The sequence below is a fragment of the Protopterus annectens genome, chromosome 6.part1, assembly GCF_019279795.1.
Source record: "Protopterus annectens isolate FY-2018-M chromosome 6.part1, PAN1.0, whole genome shotgun sequence".
In the NCBI taxonomy this organism is placed as follows: domain Eukaryota; kingdom Metazoa; phylum Chordata; order Ceratodontiformes; family Protopteridae; genus Protopterus; species Protopterus annectens.
This window is the reverse complement of record NC_056738.1, coordinates 107,294,831-107,315,092: the sequence shown is the minus strand read 5'-3', so window position 1 is coordinate 107,315,092 and position 20,262 is coordinate 107,294,831. Positions and strand designations below refer to the sequence as shown.

Here is a 20,262-nt window from a genome sequence, read left to right as displayed (position 1 = left end):
TCTACTCCAACTCACACAGGGTCAGAGATAGTATATAACACACATATAAACAACATCATAATACTGGTCAAGATGTAGTAAGCTGGAAACATGTTTTTCCCAGCTACAGTACCCATTATGACATGTCAACTATTTTCCATTCAGTTTCTAAACTTCATGGACAGGTAGTGGTCATAATGGCAAACTAAGCAGTGCAGGCAAGACTACCCCTATCGCAAAGAGCAGTTTCAGTGCATTGTATAGAAACTCCAGGGATTCCCAGGTAAGCTTGGAGATATAAGCCCTTCAACATGTCTTGTGTCTGCCCCAGGCCCTTCTCCTAATGTGTCATGCCTGGCAGACCTCCAGAGAAGAGTGCCAATGGGTCATCATCACAAGGCACCCAAACCACCTCAACTTAATCCCCTGAACAGATAACAAACTGTTGAGCTCCTCAGACTGAGTGAACCCAACTGTCCTACAAAGCTTGTAAATGAGATCTAATCTTTCATGTCATTACCTAAATTTCATGACCATAAGACTCAATGCTAGCTTCACTACCAAAGTGCAGTACAAGTCCTGCAGTACTTCCACTATTACACCCATGTTTTCGTGAATTTCTCAATTTCTTCTACTTTCACTCATGAGTAGGACTTCAACTCTTCCATTTGAGACAGCTACCCCCCATGCCCTCATAACAACACACTCTATTCAAGGAGTGATCCATAAACTCTGACATGGAACGTAAGATTTTTATCCCAGCAGCTTCTCGTTAAGCAGCAAATCATTTGAGTAGATGCTGCAAATTACAGTGACTTGAAGTCAACAGGACAACAATCTACATACAAAGATGCAACCCTCATTCTCCACCAGATACTCTGCTGACCTTGGCTGCACCTTAATATCTTTGCTGTGACAATCAAATAGGGCTTGGGGAGCAAAACTCAATCTTGCTGGAGTCCTACACCCACTCTGAATGCAGTCAGATTAATAGCAAATACACAGATAAAGCTCTCATTCACCAAATACAAGGGCTAAATGGCACACAACAGCAAGCCTAGGAACCCATACTACTGTAGCTCTTCCCATCAGTGATTCAGGGGTACATGATTAAATGCTTTCTCAAAGTCCACAAAACATACAACATGCAATTAACTGCAACTCCCATGACGCTTCAGTATCTGTGCAAGGACAAACAGCTGACCCACTGTTCACAGCCAGGACAGAATATGCTTTTCTGATCTTGAACCCTATGCAGCACACTGGCATATGTTTTCACACACAGGTTCATGCTCTCTATGCCTTTTAGAAAACTGGAATCACTATTCCGGTCTTCCAATCCACTGGTACTGTCCCAGACTTCCATGTAACATTGAAAAGGTACATTAACCATGGCAGTTCAACAATGTACAGTGTTTTCCATATTTTAGAAAGATCTCATCCACTTCTGCACAAACATATGACAGCAGAAATGTTTAATCACTGCAGTAACCACATCTATTCAAATAGATTCAAGGCATGAAATATTTTTGTTACATAAATATAGAGAATACAAATCATCTAATTTTTTTCTTACAGGCTACAGAAATTTTGTATCTCTAGCATTACATCAAAAAAAACACAGAATTTTCAATAACACTAAAAAGTACATACCTTTACGTTCAATGCATTAATGTCAGATTTTGGACTACAATCTAATTTTTCCAATCCCTCTGACTCTATTTTCATCAAATACAGCAGCCATTTGCCATTCTTTATTTCCTTTGGCCATTTAATGTCAAGAACTACAGCATCCAGGGTTTTAAGAGGCTTGCCCAAATTAATAATCTACACAGAAAAAAAAAATATTTTAAAATACTTGCAGTGATGGTTAAATAACAATATCCTCGGTATACAATACATATGTACTAGGACTGTGTGTTCCTGTGAAATCATTGCACTGCCTAGATTAAAGTGACTATGCTTAGGTGACGTCTTCAGATGTAATTTCATGGGGAAAAAACAAAGAAGAGTATTTCCACAGCAAAATACTGTTACCTGGATGTGACAGAATCACAAAATATTTTAGCTCACACTCTGCTCTGCTAAACCAAATGCAACTTGTTATGAACAAATCCAATAAAGAAACACTGTAATTGGGACAGAATTTCTAACATGAAGTGCTCCACAAGCTAAAGCTGCAGACAGACTTCCACTCTGTGATGGTGGTGATCCAGGTTCTCTTTTCCTGGGAATGAAGAGCAGAGCACTTATGTGCTGCTTTTGCCCCCAGTGTGTTTGGATCTACTTTAGGTGTTCGAAGTTTTGAAACTTTGATCATATGGTCTCGGCCATATGAAATTTGAAGTTTCAAAACTTCAAACACCTGAAATAAAAACAAAAACAAAACGAAAAACTTCCTGCACGTTTTTGCAGGGGGGCATGCCCCCCTCCACCCCCTGCTATTTAAATATACCAACTCTGAGATCGCACTATAGTGAGGAAAAGGGAAAATCTCTCGTTCTGTGGTATATGGAGATCTCTGTTCAGAACGTTCGAAGTTTTAAAACTTTGATCATATGGTCTCCTCCATATGAAATTCAAAGTTTTAAAACTTCGATCATCTGAAGAGAACCTGTGTGTACACATGACTAGAGGAGGGAGTGATTTTAACAGACATCTGTAAGACGTGCATGTGTCTATAAACATGCTTACATGTCCTGCACTGACACAAATGGATATTCAGGTGTCATGGTACAGGGAGTGGAGAGGCTCACAGTCTGGCGCAGTCACCTTGTACAGGCATGAATGAAATCGACTGAAGGATACTCTGCGGCTTCCTTCACTCCACAGTTCTTCTAAATTGTAGTATTTCCCACTGGGCTCAACATTCCAAGATGTTGGAGGGACCATCACTTGGCACATGTTTATGTCACAAACTGCTTTGAGGTAGCAATGGAGCATCCCGGCAGAGGCCAGGTCAGAGAGCACCTGAGGTAATATACTTCTATAAAGGATGTTGCTCCCTCAAAAGTATAAACACACACAGACACACACACACACACACACACACACACACACACACACACACACACACACAGCAATTTAAAACAGCTGTTAGCCATTTCAGTGAAGACCTTTTAAACCAGGGTTCATGGTTACATCACACTACATGTTCATTAACTTTGCACTCTTGTCTGTCTGGAGCAGTACTGACTTTCACAAACTGATGCACACTAGCCTTTAGTGGGAATTTTTCTTTCCTTTCTTCTCTCTCTCATTTTTCATGAAAACTTAACAAATGTTGGTTGTTCTCACTGTAAGTTTATTGCATCTGACCTAAATATATGCTATACAGCCATACAGACACACAGTACCCAGGACAAAGAATGAACTATGACTTTACTGCAGTTTGACCACTACATAAAATGTCATTGCAGCAGTATATGTAGACATGCATGCCTTGCCTGACAATTTAATATTTTACATTTGTTGACTGGGAGTGTCCGGCTGAGCTATTGCCCCTTTTCAGTGGAGGCTCAGGGAGAAAAGCTCCAAAGATATTCAATGCAATAAAAATAGCAATACAGATACATTGCAATAAAAATAGCAATAGAGAATTTTGGTAGTTAAAATATGTAAGCTACATACATGTATATTGTTATCTAATAAAACAGTACTATAAACAAAAAGGAGAATGTTAAAAAAGTAGAATAAGTATGTTGAGACACAGTGTACTATTAATGTCTAGTTTAGTTTTTCCCTTTAGTGCATAACTAAAAATATCTACATATGGAAATAAACTCACCCGGAACTCATAAGTTATTAAGGACCCAATATCATCTTCACTATTCATTCCACTCTCTCCAGTTACTGACCCACCAAAGTATACCTGGGAAGGCTTAGCAGCTCTAGTGAAAACAAACAAAAAAAATCTGTCTACAGTTAAGTCAATAAAATGCAAAAAGAAAGTGCCAAATTTAATTAGTTATCATTTTGCAAAAAAAATGATATCATCAATCAAAACTGTCAAAAAGTAAAATGTTGCTAAAATATCAGTGTCACTAATGGCAAAACAAATTGCTTAAGGGTCAAAAAGTACAGTTTTGTACCTACCATAAATGTAGATGTCCGATAGATATGCAACTGCAGTCCTGACATATGGGCTGTCCTGCCTCAGGCAGCCCTTCGGTCGGCCAGATTCCAAAGTCTGGGTCCGGCGTCGGCCGATGTTGCCTCCTCCCCGACGTCAGGGCGGCTGGTGTATAAAGGCATCAGCCAACGCCATCTTCTTCAGTGTTTCTTGCCCCAGATGCCAGGTGACCTCCAAGGAAGGCTAAATTTTGTGAATGGATAAACAGATAAAAACCAGACATGCACAAATAAATAGATACACCATAATACATATCCCCAGCTGATAGGTAAGGGCAGAAGGGACCCAAAAGGGAAAAACAGAGGGGTAGGAGGGAGGGAAAAAGTACAGTTTTGTACCTACCATAAATGTAGATGTTCGAAGATCCACATTGCTGCAGTCCTTACTTATGGGTAGTCCGCTGTCCTCGGTCGGCCCGAATACCAAAGTATTAGGCTGACGTTGGTCATGGGCGCCTAGATCTGACATCAGAGCGTCAGGGTATAAAGGTGCATGACCGACGTCATATCCTCAGTCTTTTCTTGCCCCAGATGTCAGAAGGCCAAACCAGAAAGGCCACAGCCAAAAACAGAATACCTCCCAAAAACATGCCCAACAACAACCATCACCTAAAGCATAGCACCAAGTCAAACTACAGTGGGGAAGGAGGGAGGGTATTGGACTGCAGCAATGTGGATCTTCGAACATCTACATTTATGGTAGGTACAAAACTGTACTATGTTCTTCATCTCACATTGCTGCAGTCCTTACTTATGGGTAGAATCCCAAAGCAACGGGAAAGGGAGGATGGTAAAATCATAAAGCATTAGGGGCCGCTAAAATGCCCTGTAAAATTGCAGTGGCAAATCCAGCCCTAGACTTAGAATAAAGAGGAAGGTGGTAATGTTTAGAAAAGGTATGCACTGAACTCCAAGTAGCTGCCTCCAAAATGTCTTTGTAGCTACCCCTTAGAAAGGCCGTAGAAGTAGCAGTAGCCCTAGTGGAATGAGGCCTGATTCCAGCAGGAATCTCCTTACCATGATGGGAATAACAGAAAGAAATACAAAACCCAATCCATTTAGAAATAGTTTGTTTTGAAACAGGTTTACCCTGTGAACCCAAAGCAAAAGAAACAAACAATTGCTGAGACTGTCTGAACTCCTTGGTTCTGCTCAAATAATAACGCAACTGCCTGTGAATATCCAAAGTATGCAAAATTTTCTCCCTTTATTTTGGGGGTTTGCATAAAAAGTAGGCAAATGAATAGTTTGATTTAAGGCCACACTAGAAACCACTTTAGGCATAAAGGAAGGATTAGTACGCAAAGATACCCTATCCTTATGAAAAATCAGGAAAGGCTCCACTGCCATGAGGGCCTGTAATTCAGAAACCCTTCTTGCAGAGGTAATGGCCAGCAAAAAAGCAGTTTTCCATGACAAATACTTTAACTCGGCAGTAGCTGCAGGCTCAAAAGGTTGTAGAGTAAGTTTTTCCAACACAAAATTGAGATCCCAAGCAGGAGTAGGAGCTCTACGTGGGGGTCTTATATTCTTTGCCCCTCTAAGAAATTGCTTAAACCAAGGATGAGAGAATAAAGGAGAGTCACAATCATAGTGAGCAGAAATGGCTGCAGCATGAACCTTTATTGAGGAGAAAGACAAACCCTTGTCCAATAGCTCAGTAAGATATTGAAGAGCAACACTTAAATCAGGTTTGGAGACATCAAGGTCCTTTCCTTTGCTCCAAATAAACAATCTCCTCCATTTATCAGCGTAAACTTTCCTGGTACTAGGCCTCCTGGCCTCCAAAATAACATTCAAAACTTGTTGTGGAAGCTGAGACCCTCCAGAGTCTAAAACAGAATATGCCAGGCTGTTAGATGCAGAGACTGAATCTTGACATTGAGGAAGTGACTGTCCTCTTGTGACAAAAGGTGCGGAATCAAAGGCAGAGGCCATGGCGGTTCTCGTACTAAACTCCTCAGTAGTGGGTACCAGTGTTGTCGAGGCCAATCCGGTGCTATCAAAATCATGGTTGGCTTGTCTTGTCTGGCCTTCAAAAGTACCTTGGGAAGAAGAGGCAGAGGTGGAAAGGCATATACATGCAGATTGTTCCAACTGAATGATAGAGCCTCCACCTTCCAAGCTGTGTGATGAAACATTTTTGTGCAAAACTTTGGCAACTGGTAATTTAGTGGAGAAGCGAACAGATCTATGTCTGGAGTTCCCCATAACACTGCCAACTGTTGAAATACATGAGGATCCAATTTCCACTCGTGAGGATCCACTATTTGTCTGCTCAATACATCTGCTAAGGAGTTCTGTGCTCCTGGTAGAAACCTTGCCTGAAGATTGAGGTGTAGATTGAGAGCAGTTTCCCACAGAATCATCGCTTGCCTGCAAAGAGGGTAAGAATGGGTTCCCCTGCTTGTTGATGTACCACATGACAGTAGTGTTGTCTGTTTGAATCAACACCTGCCCTGGGTGAAGTAAATCTTTGAAAGCCATCAATGCAAACTGGACTGCTAACATTTCTTTCAAGTTGATATGCAAATGTTGGAGTTTGACAGGCCACGTGTTTTGCACCCATTTTCCATTGAGGTGTGCTCCCCAAGCCTTGTCCGAGGCATCTGTCGTTAGAATCTGACTCGCCTCTGGCCGGGTCACAGAGAGTCCCTTGTTTAGGTGACATTCCTGAGCCCACCACAAAAACTCCTTCTGAATGCAAGGTATTATCTGAATGACAGTGTCTAGATCGTGGCAGTGCTGTGTCCACACATTTTTGAGATACCATTGAAGCTTCCTCATATGCAATTTGGCATTGGGAAGCACCAGAATACAAGATGCCATGAACCCCAAGGCTTGAAGGACTGTCCTTGCAGTCAGCCTGGACCGTAGAGACATTTGCTGGAAATAAAGAGAAAGGCTTCTTTGTTTGTCCGGGGTAAAAAGGCCATCTGGGAAGCTGTATTCAGTCTCACACCCAGAAAGCACATGTCCTGAGAGGGTACTAGACTGGACTTTGTTTCGTTCACAGAATACCCTAGGCATCTTAACACTGCCATCACATACTGTAGATGATGAAGAAGTTCGTCCTTTTCTTGTGCAATAATCAGGCAGTCGTCCAAATAAGGATAAATCTGTATTCCTCTTAGTCTGAAAAATGATATCACTGGAGCCAGAACCTTTGTGAACACTCTGGGCGCAGTAGATAAGCCAAAGGTCAATGCAGAGAACTGATAATGTAAATTTCCAGCCCGGAAACGCAGGTACCTCCTGCAACTGGGCCTGATAGGAACATGAAGGTAAGCCTCTTTGAGATCCAGAGTAACCATCCAGTGATCTTTTCCCAACAGAGGTAAAAGTTGTTGTAAAGTCAGCATCTTGAACTTTGGAATGTCCAGGTAAGTGTTGAGGATAGATAAATCCAAAATTGGTCTCCACGTGTTCCCTTTCTTTGGAACTAGAAACAGGCGAGAATAAAATCCTAGGCCCACTTCTGACAGAGGAACTGGCTGTATAGCTCCTATTTGAAGAAGTAAAGAAATTTGTCTGTGAGCCTCTATCCTTTGCCGAGGAGGGACGCCTGGCATGCCTTTGAAAGGAGGCATGGTGTGGAAATAGAACTTGTAACCTCGGTTTATAATGTCCAATACCCATTTGTCCTGGGTGACTAAATGCCAATTTTGCTTGAAAAGAGCCAACTTTCCTCCCAAAGGAGCTGCCAGGCAAGAAGAATCTGGCAGCTGAAAATGCAGGTCATTGGGCCTGTTTACGAAAGGACTGGCCCCTGCCCTCACCAGCAGATTGAGCAGGCGAACTCCATTGTCTCGGTCTGAAGGTACTCTGAGCTCTGCCCCTACCACACCTAGATCTACCCCTAGACTGAGAATCAGAAGAAGGGTACGTCCACCCCTTAGTAGGCCAATTTCTACTAAACTTTGGAGGTTGTACCTGCAAAAAATCTTTAACAGTCTGCATAGACTTAGCCTTGTCTTCCATTTTCTTTAAGACAGACTCCACAGGAGGACCAAACAAAACTTCAGACTGTAAAGGGGCATCCAGAATTCTAGACTTAACATGCTCAGACAAATTCTGATCCTTAAGCCAGGCGTGCCTACGAATAACTGAACCAGTGGCAGCCACCCTAGAAGAAGCCTGTAAAGCATCAAAACCACATTGCAAGGAGTGCTTACCCACCTGTTCAGAAACATGCACTAAATCCTGCAATTCTTTACACTCTATGCCCTCTGCCAAAGCAGCCACTTTAGATCTTAGCTGAGAAAGGAGGAAATTCTGATACTTCAACATATGAAACTGGCAGTTCAAAGCTCTCATTGCTAAAGTAGAAGAGGTATACACCTTCTTACCCCATCTATCCAAAGCTCTAGCTTCCTTATCCAGAGGAACCGGATTCTTAACAACAGAGGCTCTAACACCCTTAGGCCCCTGACTAATAGTTTCTGGGTCCGCCCTAGGACTCTTATACAGATATTTATGAGCCTCAGGCACCCTGTAATACCTGTCCGGTTTAACTGGGGCAGGAGGCACAGAATCTGGATTAAGGGAAGCTTCGAGAAAACATCTGAAACAACATCCAAAACCGGAGGTATAGCTAAGGGTCTATGCTGTGGTAAAACAAGAACTCCCTAAGCCTCTTCCGTGAATCAGAGTAATCCTGTCCCTCCCACTTAAAATGCTCCCTCATGGAATGCAGAGTTTCTGAAAATGAAAAATCCTCTGGAGGAGAAGCAGAAGGAGTGGAATCCTCTGCATCAGAATCAGAATAAGGAGGGAAATCTTGAATGTCTTCAGCAGAAGACTCTGAATCATCTGAGGCCTGCTCCAAACTTTCCAACTCTGGCTCCATCCTGGGCCTCTTATCAGGACGGGGCATAGAACCTCTAATTAAAGTAATCAAATCCTCTGCCATTTTAAGCATGTGCTTTTTAGGCACAGACCCTGAAGAACCAGAACTGACACCAGAGGAAGGCAAAACAGACCTGCCCTTAGAAGGAGCCTTAGAAACAGTAGCAGAAGGCCTAACCACCTTAGGCATAGAAGGGAGAATAGTAACCTGAGAGGCCCCTTCAGCCTGACCTGCCTCCTGAGAGGCCACATCTTGTAAAATCAAAGTTTCCCCCTGGGACTTAACAGAAACTTCAGCCGGATCCACCTGTTCAGCTGTAGCTTTTAAAGGTCCGGCGTCCGAAACGGACGAATCATCCTGCCTAGGCTTTAAAGATTTGTCTTTGCGCTTCTTAGTAGAAGCAGGCGTCGGAACATCCGACGGCATATTATAATTACACCTCTTGCCAAAGACTAACCTAGCGCAATCTAACCTCCGTTTTATAGTGCGCTTATTAAACCTAGCACAAAACCGACACCACTCACGCCGTGCTCGGTCCCAAACAAGGAATACAAAGCGAGTGGTAATCCCTATGCGGTATCTGTTTCCCACAAGAAATACAATTATTCACTTTTTCTGACATCCGTAAGTAACTGAGGCAAGAAAACAAAAATATTCCCCAACGGGTACTTAGCCCAACTTGGTATCGGTCTGAAACTCCAACGAAAATTTCAGAACGCCGAACGGCACTTGCAACGCTGCTTCTGCATCGGACCATGCGGCAAAAAAGACTGAGGATATGACGTCGGTCATGCGCCTTTATACCCTGATGCTCTGATGTCAGATCTAGGCGCCCATGACCAACGTCAGCCTAATACTTTGGTATTCGGGCCGACCGAGGACAGCGGACTACCCATAAGTAAGGACTGTAGCAATGTGAGATGAAGAACATCCTGACTGCAGTTGCATATCTATCGGACATCTACATTTATGGTAGGTACAAAACTGTACTATGTCCTTCAAGAATGCAACTGCAGTCCTGACATATGGGTTGAATACCATAGCCAAGCTGGGGGTGGTAGGACTAAGCAAGAGATGGTGTAGCTAGAAGGCCCTGCAGGACTGCCGAAGCAAAGCCTGCTCGGGATCTGGAGTATAATGGCAGGTTGTAGTGTTTGGTAAATGTATGCACGGAACTCCATGTAGCAGCCTCTAGAATGTCTTTTGTAGCCACTCCTCTTAGAAAAGCTGTGGATGTGGCCATAGCTCTGGTGGAGTGTGGTCTAATATTAGCTGGCACACTCTTTCCATGAAAAGAATAACAGAATCTGATGCAGTGTCCAATCCATTTTGAGATAGTTTGTTTGGTGACTGCTTTTCCTTGCACTCCAGCAGCATAGGCTACAAACAGTTGGTCAGACTTCCTGGTGGACTTTGTTCTGTCCAAGTAGTAGCGCAGTTGTCTGTGAATGCCTAAAGTATGCAGCAGCTTTTCCCCTTTATTTTGAGGGTTAGGAAAGAAAGTAGGCAGGTCAATTGCTTGGTTTAGAGACGCTCTGGATATCACCTTAGGCATGAATGAAGGATTGGTCCTAAGGGAAACTCTGTCCTGATGAAAGATGAGAAAAGGAGGAACTGCCATGAGGGCCTGTATCTCCGAGACTCTTCTTGCTGAGGTGACTGCCAACAAGAAACCTGTTTTCCAAGAGAGAAATTGCATTTCTGAAGATGCTGCTGGTTCGAAAGGAGGAAGAGTTAATTTTTCCAAGACGTAATTGAGGTCCCATGCAGGAATTGGTAGCTTCCTTTGAGGTTTGATATTCTTTATGCCTCTTAGAAGCTGTCTTAGCAAGGGATGCGAAAACACAGGTGGATCACAGTTGTAATGTGCTGAGATAGCTGAAGCATGGATTTTGATGGAAGAGTATGAGAGGCCACTGTGAAACATTTCTGCCAAGTATTCTAATATCTGAGGTATGTTCATCAGTGATGCATCCTGGCCCTTGTTGACATTCCAGATGGTGAATCAGTTCCATTTGGCCGAATAGGTTTTTCTGGTGGGAGGTCTGCGTGCCTCCAGCAAAATTTCCTGAACTTTTTCGGAGAGGAAGTCATGGAACTCTCCAAGCTGTCAGCTTTAAGGTTTGCAGGTTCTGATGAACAGTCTTGTAACTGTGTTGAGTCAGGAGCAGAGGCCATTGAGGTAAGGGCCACAGTTTGGTGTGAGTTATGCTCAGTAGTAGTGGATACCAGTGTTGCCTTGGCCAGTCTGGAGCTATCAAGATTCCTCTTGGTTGTTCTGCCTTGATCTTCAGTAACACCTTGGTGAGCAAAGGTAGAGGAGGGAATGCATAAATTGTTAGAGCATTCCAGCTGAAGGAAAGAGCATCCGTTCTCCAAGCTAGAGGATGGTGTATCCTTGTGCAGAACCTTTCCAGGTGATGATTGAGATGAGATGCAAAGAGGTCTATGTCTGGTCTTCCCCATGCAGATGTTATTTGTGAGAAAATGCGCGGGTGTAGCATCCATTCGTGTGGATCCAAGAAATTTCTGCTCAACCTGTCTGCCAGAACATTGTCCTTGCCCGGAACAAACTGGGATTGCAAGTAGATGTTCAGTTTCAGGGACTTTTCCCAAAGAATCATTGCTAGTCTGCAGAGGGGGTAGGAATGAGTGCCCCCTTGTTTGTTTATGTACCACATGACAGTGGTGTTGTCTGTCCTTATTAGCAGATGGTCTTGTTGAAGAGATTTTCCAAAGGCTTCTATTGCATGTATCACTGCCAACATCTCTTTTTGATTTATGTGCTGATGCATCTCCATGGGAGTCCATTGCCCTTGAATGCATCTGCCGTCCATGTGCGCCCCCCATCCATGGTCTGAGGTATCTGTTGTAATAGTTTGACTTGTTGGAGGTTTGTTGAAAAGCATGCCTTCGTTTAAGTGACTTGCTTGAGCCCACCACAGAAATTCCCTTTGCAGGCATGGTATGAGTGGTATTATGTCTTCCAGGCTGTGGCTGTGTTGCGACCACAAGCTTTTTAGGTACCATTGCAGCTTTCTCATGTGTAGTCTTGCCAGAGGGATTAGAAGAATGCAAGATGCCATGAACCCCAGGGCCTGCAGGGTCTTCCTTGCAGTCAGGTGGGTTAATTTTGCTAGGCCTTTGAAGTAAGCTGTTAAATGCTCTTGTTTCTCCTCTGTGAGGAAAGCCATTTGTAGCTGTGTGTCCAGTTTTGCTCCTAGAAAAATAATCTTTTGGGATGGCAGTAGTCTTGATTTTTGAATGTTGACTGTGTATCCCAAAGCCTGCAGCAATTGAATGACGTAATCCAAGTGTTTTATCAAGGTCTGTTTGCTGTCTGCTTGTATTAGGCAGTCGTCCAGGTAAGGGTATATTTGAATCCCCTGGAGTCTGCAATGTGCCACTATTGATGCCAGGCATTTCGTGAATACTCTGAGCGCAGTAGATAAGCCAAACGGAAATGCTGAGAATTGATAGTGCTCTGTTCCTGCAAGAAATCTGAGGTATCTTCTGCAACTGTGTCTGATAGGGACATGCAGGTATGCCTCCTTGAGGTCCAGAGTAACCAGCCAAGACCCCTTGCCCAGCATGGGAAGAAGTTGCTGTAACGTCAGCATCTTGAATTTTGGCACCATGAGAAAAGTATTTAGACTGGACAAGTCCAATATAGGCCTCCATTGTTTTTCTTTTCTTGGAACAAGGAACAGTCTTGAATAAAATCCCTGGCCTTGTTCCTGAGGAGGAACCTTCTCTATTGCTTTCATTTGTAACAGCTTTGAGACTTCTATGAGTGCCTCTGCCCTTTGATTTTGTGGCAAGTTTGGCATGCCTTGTCTTGCTGGTAAGGTATGGAAGTGGAACCTGTAACCTCTGTCTATTATGTCCAGAATCCAATTGTCCTTTGATATAATGTGCCAGTTTTTTGAGAATAGAGATAATTTTCCACCTAGAGGTGCTTCTCTTTGAGCCTTGGTAGGCGGAGTGAAAGGTAAGTCATTGTGATTGTCCCTGTGGTGCAGGTGAACTACCTGTACCACTTCTCTGATTTTGTGGTTGCCATTGGCGTCCCCTGTAGGAGCCTAGGTATTGCCCTCTACCTCGTGCATGCCTGTTCTTTCCCCTTTGAAACTTGTCAGAGTCTGGAAAGGACCAATTCTTTGAAGGCCAATTCCTGCTGAACCTTGGTGGCTGAACCTGGAGGAAATCCTTTACTGTGCTGTACTGATTTTGCCTTTTCCTCAATAGATTTCAACACATCCTGAGCATTAGCACCAAAAAGCTTCTGTTTATCCAGAGGTGTGTCCAGGAGCTTTACTTTAACATGATCTGGCAGCGGCTGTTCTTTCAACCAAGCATGTCTACGGATAACAGCCCCTGTCATAGCTGCCCTACATGAAGCCTCCAATGCATCATAACCACACTGTAGAAAATGATTACTAACCTGCTGAGTGTTATGAACCAAATCCTGCAATGCCTTTCTGTCTATAGGCTCAGGAGAGGCTATCTTTTTCTGCAAATCATCCAGTAAATAATCCTGGTACTGAAACATATGAAAAAGGCAGTTAAGAGACCTCATGGCAAGGGCGGAAGAGGTATAAACTTTTTTACCCCATCTCTCCAGGGACCTTGCTTCCCTGTCAGCTGGCAGTGGATTCTTGGCTGAGGAGGTAGCCACTCCTTTGGGGCCCTGTGAAATAGTTTCTAGATCCACAGAGTGGGCCTTAAAGAGATGCTTGTGAGTGTCAGGGACCCTGTAATATCTGTCTGGCTTGACAGGAGCAGGAGGGAGAGAATCAGGGGAAGCTCTGGAGTCAGAGAAAACATCATCCAGGACATCCAAAACTGGAGGGATAGCTAAAGGTCTGTGCTGGGGTAACTTAAGGAAGGTACGTAGCCTTTTCCTAGAATCAGAAAATTCCTGACCCTGCCACTTAAAATGTTCCCTCATGGAGTGGAGGACTTCACCGAAAGAAAAATCCTCTGGAGGAGAGGCAGAGGGAATAGATTCCTCAGCATCAGAGTCCTCATAGGCCTGGAAGGATTCTTCTTGGGTATCTGAATGCTCTGAATCCCCAGAGGCTTCATCTGAAGAGAGGTTGTCTGCCTGCTCAGTTCTAGGCCTTTTTTCTGCAGGCGGCTGAGAACCTCTGTCTGGGTGAGGCTGAGATGCCCTGATAAGAGAGATTAGATCTGCAGCCAAAGACATGATTTGTCTGTCAGAAGAAGGGGCCTGAGAAGTAGGTTTAGGATGGACCTTGGCCTGGCTGGCGGCCTTAGCACGTGCAAAGGCCTTGATTGACATGGATACAGGAGGCCTAGCTGCCCCACGTGCAGGTGTAACTTTGTTCACGGGAATGGTGTCGGGTAGATCCAGAACGTCGGTTTCCGGAGGGAAATCAACAACCGGCACCGGTGTAGTCTCCGAGACCGAGGGATGAGTTAACGCGGTGTCGTTGGCCTGGAGCGGTTGAATTACCGCTTCCGAAGGGACCGAAGCACTCGCAGAGGGCTTAGGCGTTATTTCGGTGGAAGACGCGGGCCGAGGATGTCGGTCCCAGTCCTTTCGTTTTTTGGTAGTTTGTGCTGTCGGTTGTTCCGACTGCATGTTGTAAGCGTAAGATTCGCCAAAAAAGTCTTCGGCAAACTCTGCCCGGTGCCTGAGAGTGCGCTTATTAAAGCAAGCACAGGCGGCACAGGCTGAGACGTCGTGGTCTGGGCCCAGGCAAGGGAGGCAGTAAGAGTGGAAGTCCTTATGAGGTATTTGTTTACCACAAGACAAACAATTATTAACTTTCTCAATTTGTTCTGACATCGGCTGAGGCAAGAAAAAATGTTCCCCAACGGGGTACTTAGCTTTTAGATGACTTCGCTAACTGAAATCACAGGAGCTGACCGACCGGCACTTGCGAACTGCTTCTGCTTCGGGCACCGTGCGGCAAGAAAGACTGAAGAAGATGGCGTCGGCTGATGCCTTTATACTCCAGCCGCCCTGACGTCGGGGAGGAGGCGACATCGGCCGACGCCGGACCCAGACTTTGGAATCTGGCCGACCGAAGGGCTGCCTGAGGCAGGACAACCCATATGTCAGGACTGCAGTTGCATTCTTGAAGGACATCAAAAGTTGCATTCACAGCTTCATCCTACTCAGGGTCACATGGAACTGAAGAGGCCTATGACAGCAAACAGTGGATGTAGGGCAGAGAACTAATCCCAGATGGAAAATGCCAGTCTGTCTCAGGACAAGAACAAGTTGTTACAGTTTTGAGTCTTAGAAATGAGATACCTGCTGAAGCAGAACCCAATCAAGCAAAGTTCTATCTAGGTGCAGTTGAAGTTAATGACATAAGGAGATGAAAGTACAATTGTGCAAGATCTTTCTTTAACAGTAAATGTCCTATCTCTCACTGTTGCAGTATTCTTTACTTGTGGGATATCCTGCCGGGGACAGCCAAGCGACCAGCCAGCATACAAAAGCCTCTATACCTCCCAGGCATTGCATGTCAGATGCATGCCCTATGTAAAAGGCATAAGGTACATATGTGACTTGCAGACACCAAATCCTCAGAACTAAGTGCCCCTGAAGAACAGGAGCAATATCAGAGAAAAGCAATAACACGTATATGACGATGGAGATGGACATGTTGATGGAAGGGAAGATGCAGCCTCGAGGAGAAGCAGGAGATGGAGATGGAGGAGGAGGAATAATAATAATGGACCCCTCAGCCAGAAGGGCCACAGAAAGTAATAGGGGCAGGAGGGAGGGACAAAATACTGCAACAGTGAGAAGTAGGACATCTGGTGTTATGGTAAGATCTTACACAACTGTATTATGTCCTTCCTTATCACTGTTGCAGTATTCTTCACTCTTGGGAGTACAAAAGCTACTGGAAAGTATGGGAGGAGGAAGGCACAGAAAAGCCCCCAAAAATCCATGAAAGATGGCCTAGTAAAGCTCCCTAACCATAATCAGAAGCATCTGTGTGCAGCTCCTGAGAAGGGCGAAGAACCTGAAAAGTCAGACCTGGATTCAGGGAAAATCTTTTTAATCCATCAGTAAAGCTTGAGCTTGACATATGGTAAGAGAAGGACCAGTCACATTAGAGGATGGCAATGTTAGAGCCACACAGTCTTGAGATATCAATGACATTTTCTCATGTGGGGCTTGGCAAAAGGAACCATAAGAATGGTGAATCCCATGTATGCTAGGGCTCAGAGAAATCTCCTTGCAAGATTAACTAGAAGAGGAAGTGGGTGGAAAGAAGGAGTTAAAAAGAAAGGACCTTGGGAGGTGGGAGACAGGCCAACATGGAATCATTTGAATCTTGCAACCCCAAAACACCTGATCCTGAGAGAGAATCACAGACCTTATGAGCCTGAGGGTGAACCACATACTGGACAGAGAAAGCATAGTGAAGTGTACATTTTGAAGCAGAATCTGCTGAGAGGGGGCTTGAAGTAAATGTCATCCAAAAGTACAATTTTGTACCTACCATAAATGTAGATGTTCGAGTGCTAATACAGCTGCAGTCATAACAGATGGGTTCTCCTGCCGTCAGGCGGGTCCTCGGTCAGCCGAATTCCAAAGTCTAGGTCTGGCGTCGGTTGTCGTCGCTTCTTCCCTGACGTCAGTGTGACAGGGGTATAAAGGAACCAGCCGACGCCATTTTCTTCAGTTTTTCTTGCCCCAGATGTCAGGTGCCCCCAGAAGGAAGGCAATAATAAATTTGTGTGATAATGCAGTGCTATACAATCAAAATACAGTAGTTGCAAGCAAATACATCATAAATGAAAACCCCAATCAGGTCGTATGAGAATGTGTTAGCCTACAGGCCTGTCCCAAGAGGGGAAGGAGGGAGGGAAACCTGGACTGCAGCTGTATTAGCACTCGAACATCTACATTTATGGTAGGTACAAAACTGTACTATGTTCATTGTGCATACAGCTGCAGTCATAACAGATGGGTAGAATCCCAAAGCTAAGAAAGGGGTGGTAGGCACTAGTTGGAACTAGGAGGAGCCAAAATGCCCTGCAAGACTGCAGTGGCAAAGCCTGCTGTAGATTTGGAGTATAATGGTAGGCTGTAGTGCTTGGAGAAAGGTATGCACAGAACACCAAGTGGCTGCTTCCAAAATATCCTTGGTAGAAACTCCTCTGAGGAAGGCTGCAGAGGTGGCTGTGGCCCTGGTGGAATGAGTTCTAATGCCTGTAGGAACAGTTTTGCCATGAAAGGAATAGCAAAAGCGTATGCAGTGGGCTATCCATTTTGAGATTGTCTGTTTGGAAATTGGCTTCCCTTGAGCTCCTACCGCATAGGCCACAAAGAGCTGTTCTGATTTTCTGAAAGGCTTTGTTCTGTCCAAATAATAACGCAACTGTCTGTGGATGTCCAAGGAATGTAGTAATCTCTCCCCTTTGTTTTGAGGATTAGGATAAAAAGTAGGTAAATGTATGGCCTGATTTAAAGCTAGAAAACACACAAGGGCCAGCAAAGCAGTTCCAATAGCTTTAATTGGCAAGCTGAATGGTGCATGAATTACACCATATTATTCCATATTATTCCATGTAATTTCAAATCCTCAGACTAGTTTCGGTGTAAACCTTCTTCAGTGAGGAACAATAAAAAACATTCACCAATGAAAATGCACGATATATATAGGCTATGATAGCCAATAAAAACATGGTAACATCCAATTTATGCATAAATGTCAAAACATATTACTCAAACTAGATGCTTAGTGTACACAGCATATAAGTGAACATTTGACAAATACTTAATGGGTGACCTATCGAAATATACTAAATAGCATATATCAAATGTTAAAGGGCATAAACATGATTAACATTCAATTCCATAATGTGAATACAATATCATAATTTAACGCCTGATTTGAATAAATCCATAAATAATGCAATATGGATCTCTAATAACATAAATCTATGCAATAATAAATTGTAATATTGTTCTATATATTGCTCTATAGATGGTCATTAAGTCCTGGTGGAAATAGGGCCCCTAAATGTATTATCCAGTATCTTTCTTTGTGACTAAGAATACTTTGCCATCCAAGCTGATTGCGTCTATTGCCCTGAATCTTATCGATGATAGTGAACATGAATTTGGCTGATTTATGTTTAATAGAGTGTTGGTATAAGGCATTGCTGGGTTTCTGGTTGCGAATATCGCTACGATGTTCACCTATTCTAATTCTCAAAGAACGTGAAGTTTTACCTACATAGAACGCTTGGCAATGGCATGTTGCCAAATAAATCACCCAACTAGATGAACAATTACCAAAGATACGAGTATCAAATATCCTACTGGTATTAGCACTTGTAAATTGTTTAAGTTTGTTAACCTGTCCACAAGAGGTGCAATGGCCACAGGGGAAGGTTCCCAATAATTCATCCCCTAAAATAGTCAATTGCCTGTAGGTAGTGCCCCCACTGTCCTGATGTTTGTAATGAGAAAACAATGTACCCAAGGTTTTGCCTCTCCTGAATGAAATGGAACATTGATTTTCCAATATATGACGAAGGTGGTCATTAGCTAATAGTATATTCCAGTTATTGTTAAGTATATTCCTAATTAATTGATGATTTTTACCAAAAGTAGTAATAAATCTAATGGTCTCATCATGTGTGCCATCCTTCTTCTGTTTGTATTGTAATAAATCATGTCTATCTTGTTGATCCGTCCAGATCCTGGCTGTAAGTATATCAAAACTCGAGTAACCTCTATCCAAAAATCTGTTGTTGAGATCTTGTTTGGCCTCCTCATAATCCACCAGGGAAGAATTTATGCGTTTAATCCATAAATATTGCGATTTAGGAATATTGCGGATGGTGTGGTGCGGATGCATGCTAGAAGAATGGAGTAACGTATTGAATTGTGGGTATTTTCTATGTATTTTGGTATTTAAGGTGTTGTCTTCATTACGATATATCGTAACATCCAAAAAGTCAATAACTGACTTGTGGTATGTTATGGAAAATTCAATACCCCAAATATTGTTATTCAGATGTTCCACAAATTCCAGCAAGTAGTCTACATCCGCACGCCACATCATCCAACAATCATCGAGATAACGCCTCCAAATGTCCATCTCAACCAAATAGATGTTATGTAGGGGATCGTAAGTCAAAAAAGCGAAATTATATCCACCAGGATTCAACACCTTACTAGTATGCATGTCTGAGCATGTTCTCAACAAAAATGTCTTTTTCTTTCAGGGTGATTGTTATTGGCAATTGAGAGGTACAGCCATGGGCGCCTCCTTTGCCCCAATATATGCTGACTTATTTATGGCTTATTTGGAAGAATGTCTTACTTACGATCTTTCTTTAATTTTCTTTAATCAGATTAATCAGTATTCTTTAATCAGATCTCGCTGCATCCTAATGACATGTGCCATGTAGTTCAGCACTCTCAAGGAGAAGGTCGCTGAACTAAAAACTCGCTTCCCAATGCGATCCATCGAACGGGACTCCTTGCCCGGAGGGTGGACGGAGGGACTCTCCTGGGCCAATTCCCTCTTCGTGGCTGCAGCCATCATCATGGCATCTACTGGGGGACCCTTACTCCAGTGGGTGTGGTCTGATGGAGGAGAAAGAATGCGGTCCGGGCGCTTAGGGATAGGCTCAATGGTGTCCGGATCCTTCCACGCCCTGATAGATATAAGATCTACCAGGGGTCAGCAGGAGGGACACCCAAGAGGTAGAAGGGCCGCCTCGAATGCCTCCAAAAACACAGACTCGTCCGAAGAAGCCTTGGGGACAGACCACCCTCCCCTGATCCTTAACATCTCCATGATGTCTCCAAATGAGACGCCCTCAGGGGTGACCTAGGGAGCCTTCCCTTCATCCAAGTCCGTGTCTTCAGTGACGGACTCAGGGAGTCCATGTGCCTCCTCTTGCACTTGCGCCGAGGTACTTCATCGGGGCTGTCCGAGGAGTACTCTTCAGCAGATGGATGTTCCAAGGGAACCACTTGGGACATCGAGGCGGGCTGTCCCTGGGACCGCTGGTGGGGCCTGGCCCAACTGCAATGGAGTGCGGATGGAGCCGTGGCAGGGACCGGGGTCCGGATGTCCTCGACAGTGCCCTTTCCATAACGTTGAAAGCCGAGGGGAGCCAGCTTCTAAGCCCGAGCCGACCACTTCGGATCCGGCGTGCGGATCGGAGTCGGAGCAAACTGTCGGATCCGAGACCAGTGTGCTCCGACCTGGACGGAGCGAAGACACACCAGCTCCCTCGGATCCGAGGCTCGCCTCGGCTCCGAGGTCAGGTCCGGCACCAAGCAC

General features: G+C 44.1%; 1 protein-coding gene across 2 annotated transcripts in view; it reads right to left on the bottom strand.

Annotated features, from left to right (window-relative positions):
• ITGA6 (integrin subunit alpha 6) overlaps nt 1-20,262 on the bottom strand; it is a 1,068,325-nt gene that overhangs the window by 337,060 nt on the left and 711,003 nt on the right. For both annotated transcript variants that reach the window (XM_044075540.1, XM_044075541.1), the window contains exons 19-20: nt 3,767-3,869; nt 1,633-1,806 (exon numbers count right to left, since the gene is read on the bottom strand). In XM_044075540.1, coding sequence (XP_043931475.1) covers nt 1,633-1,806; nt 3,767-3,869 — 277 coding nt within the window. The remainder of the gene's footprint in view (nt 1-1,632; nt 1,807-3,766; nt 3,870-20,262) is intronic.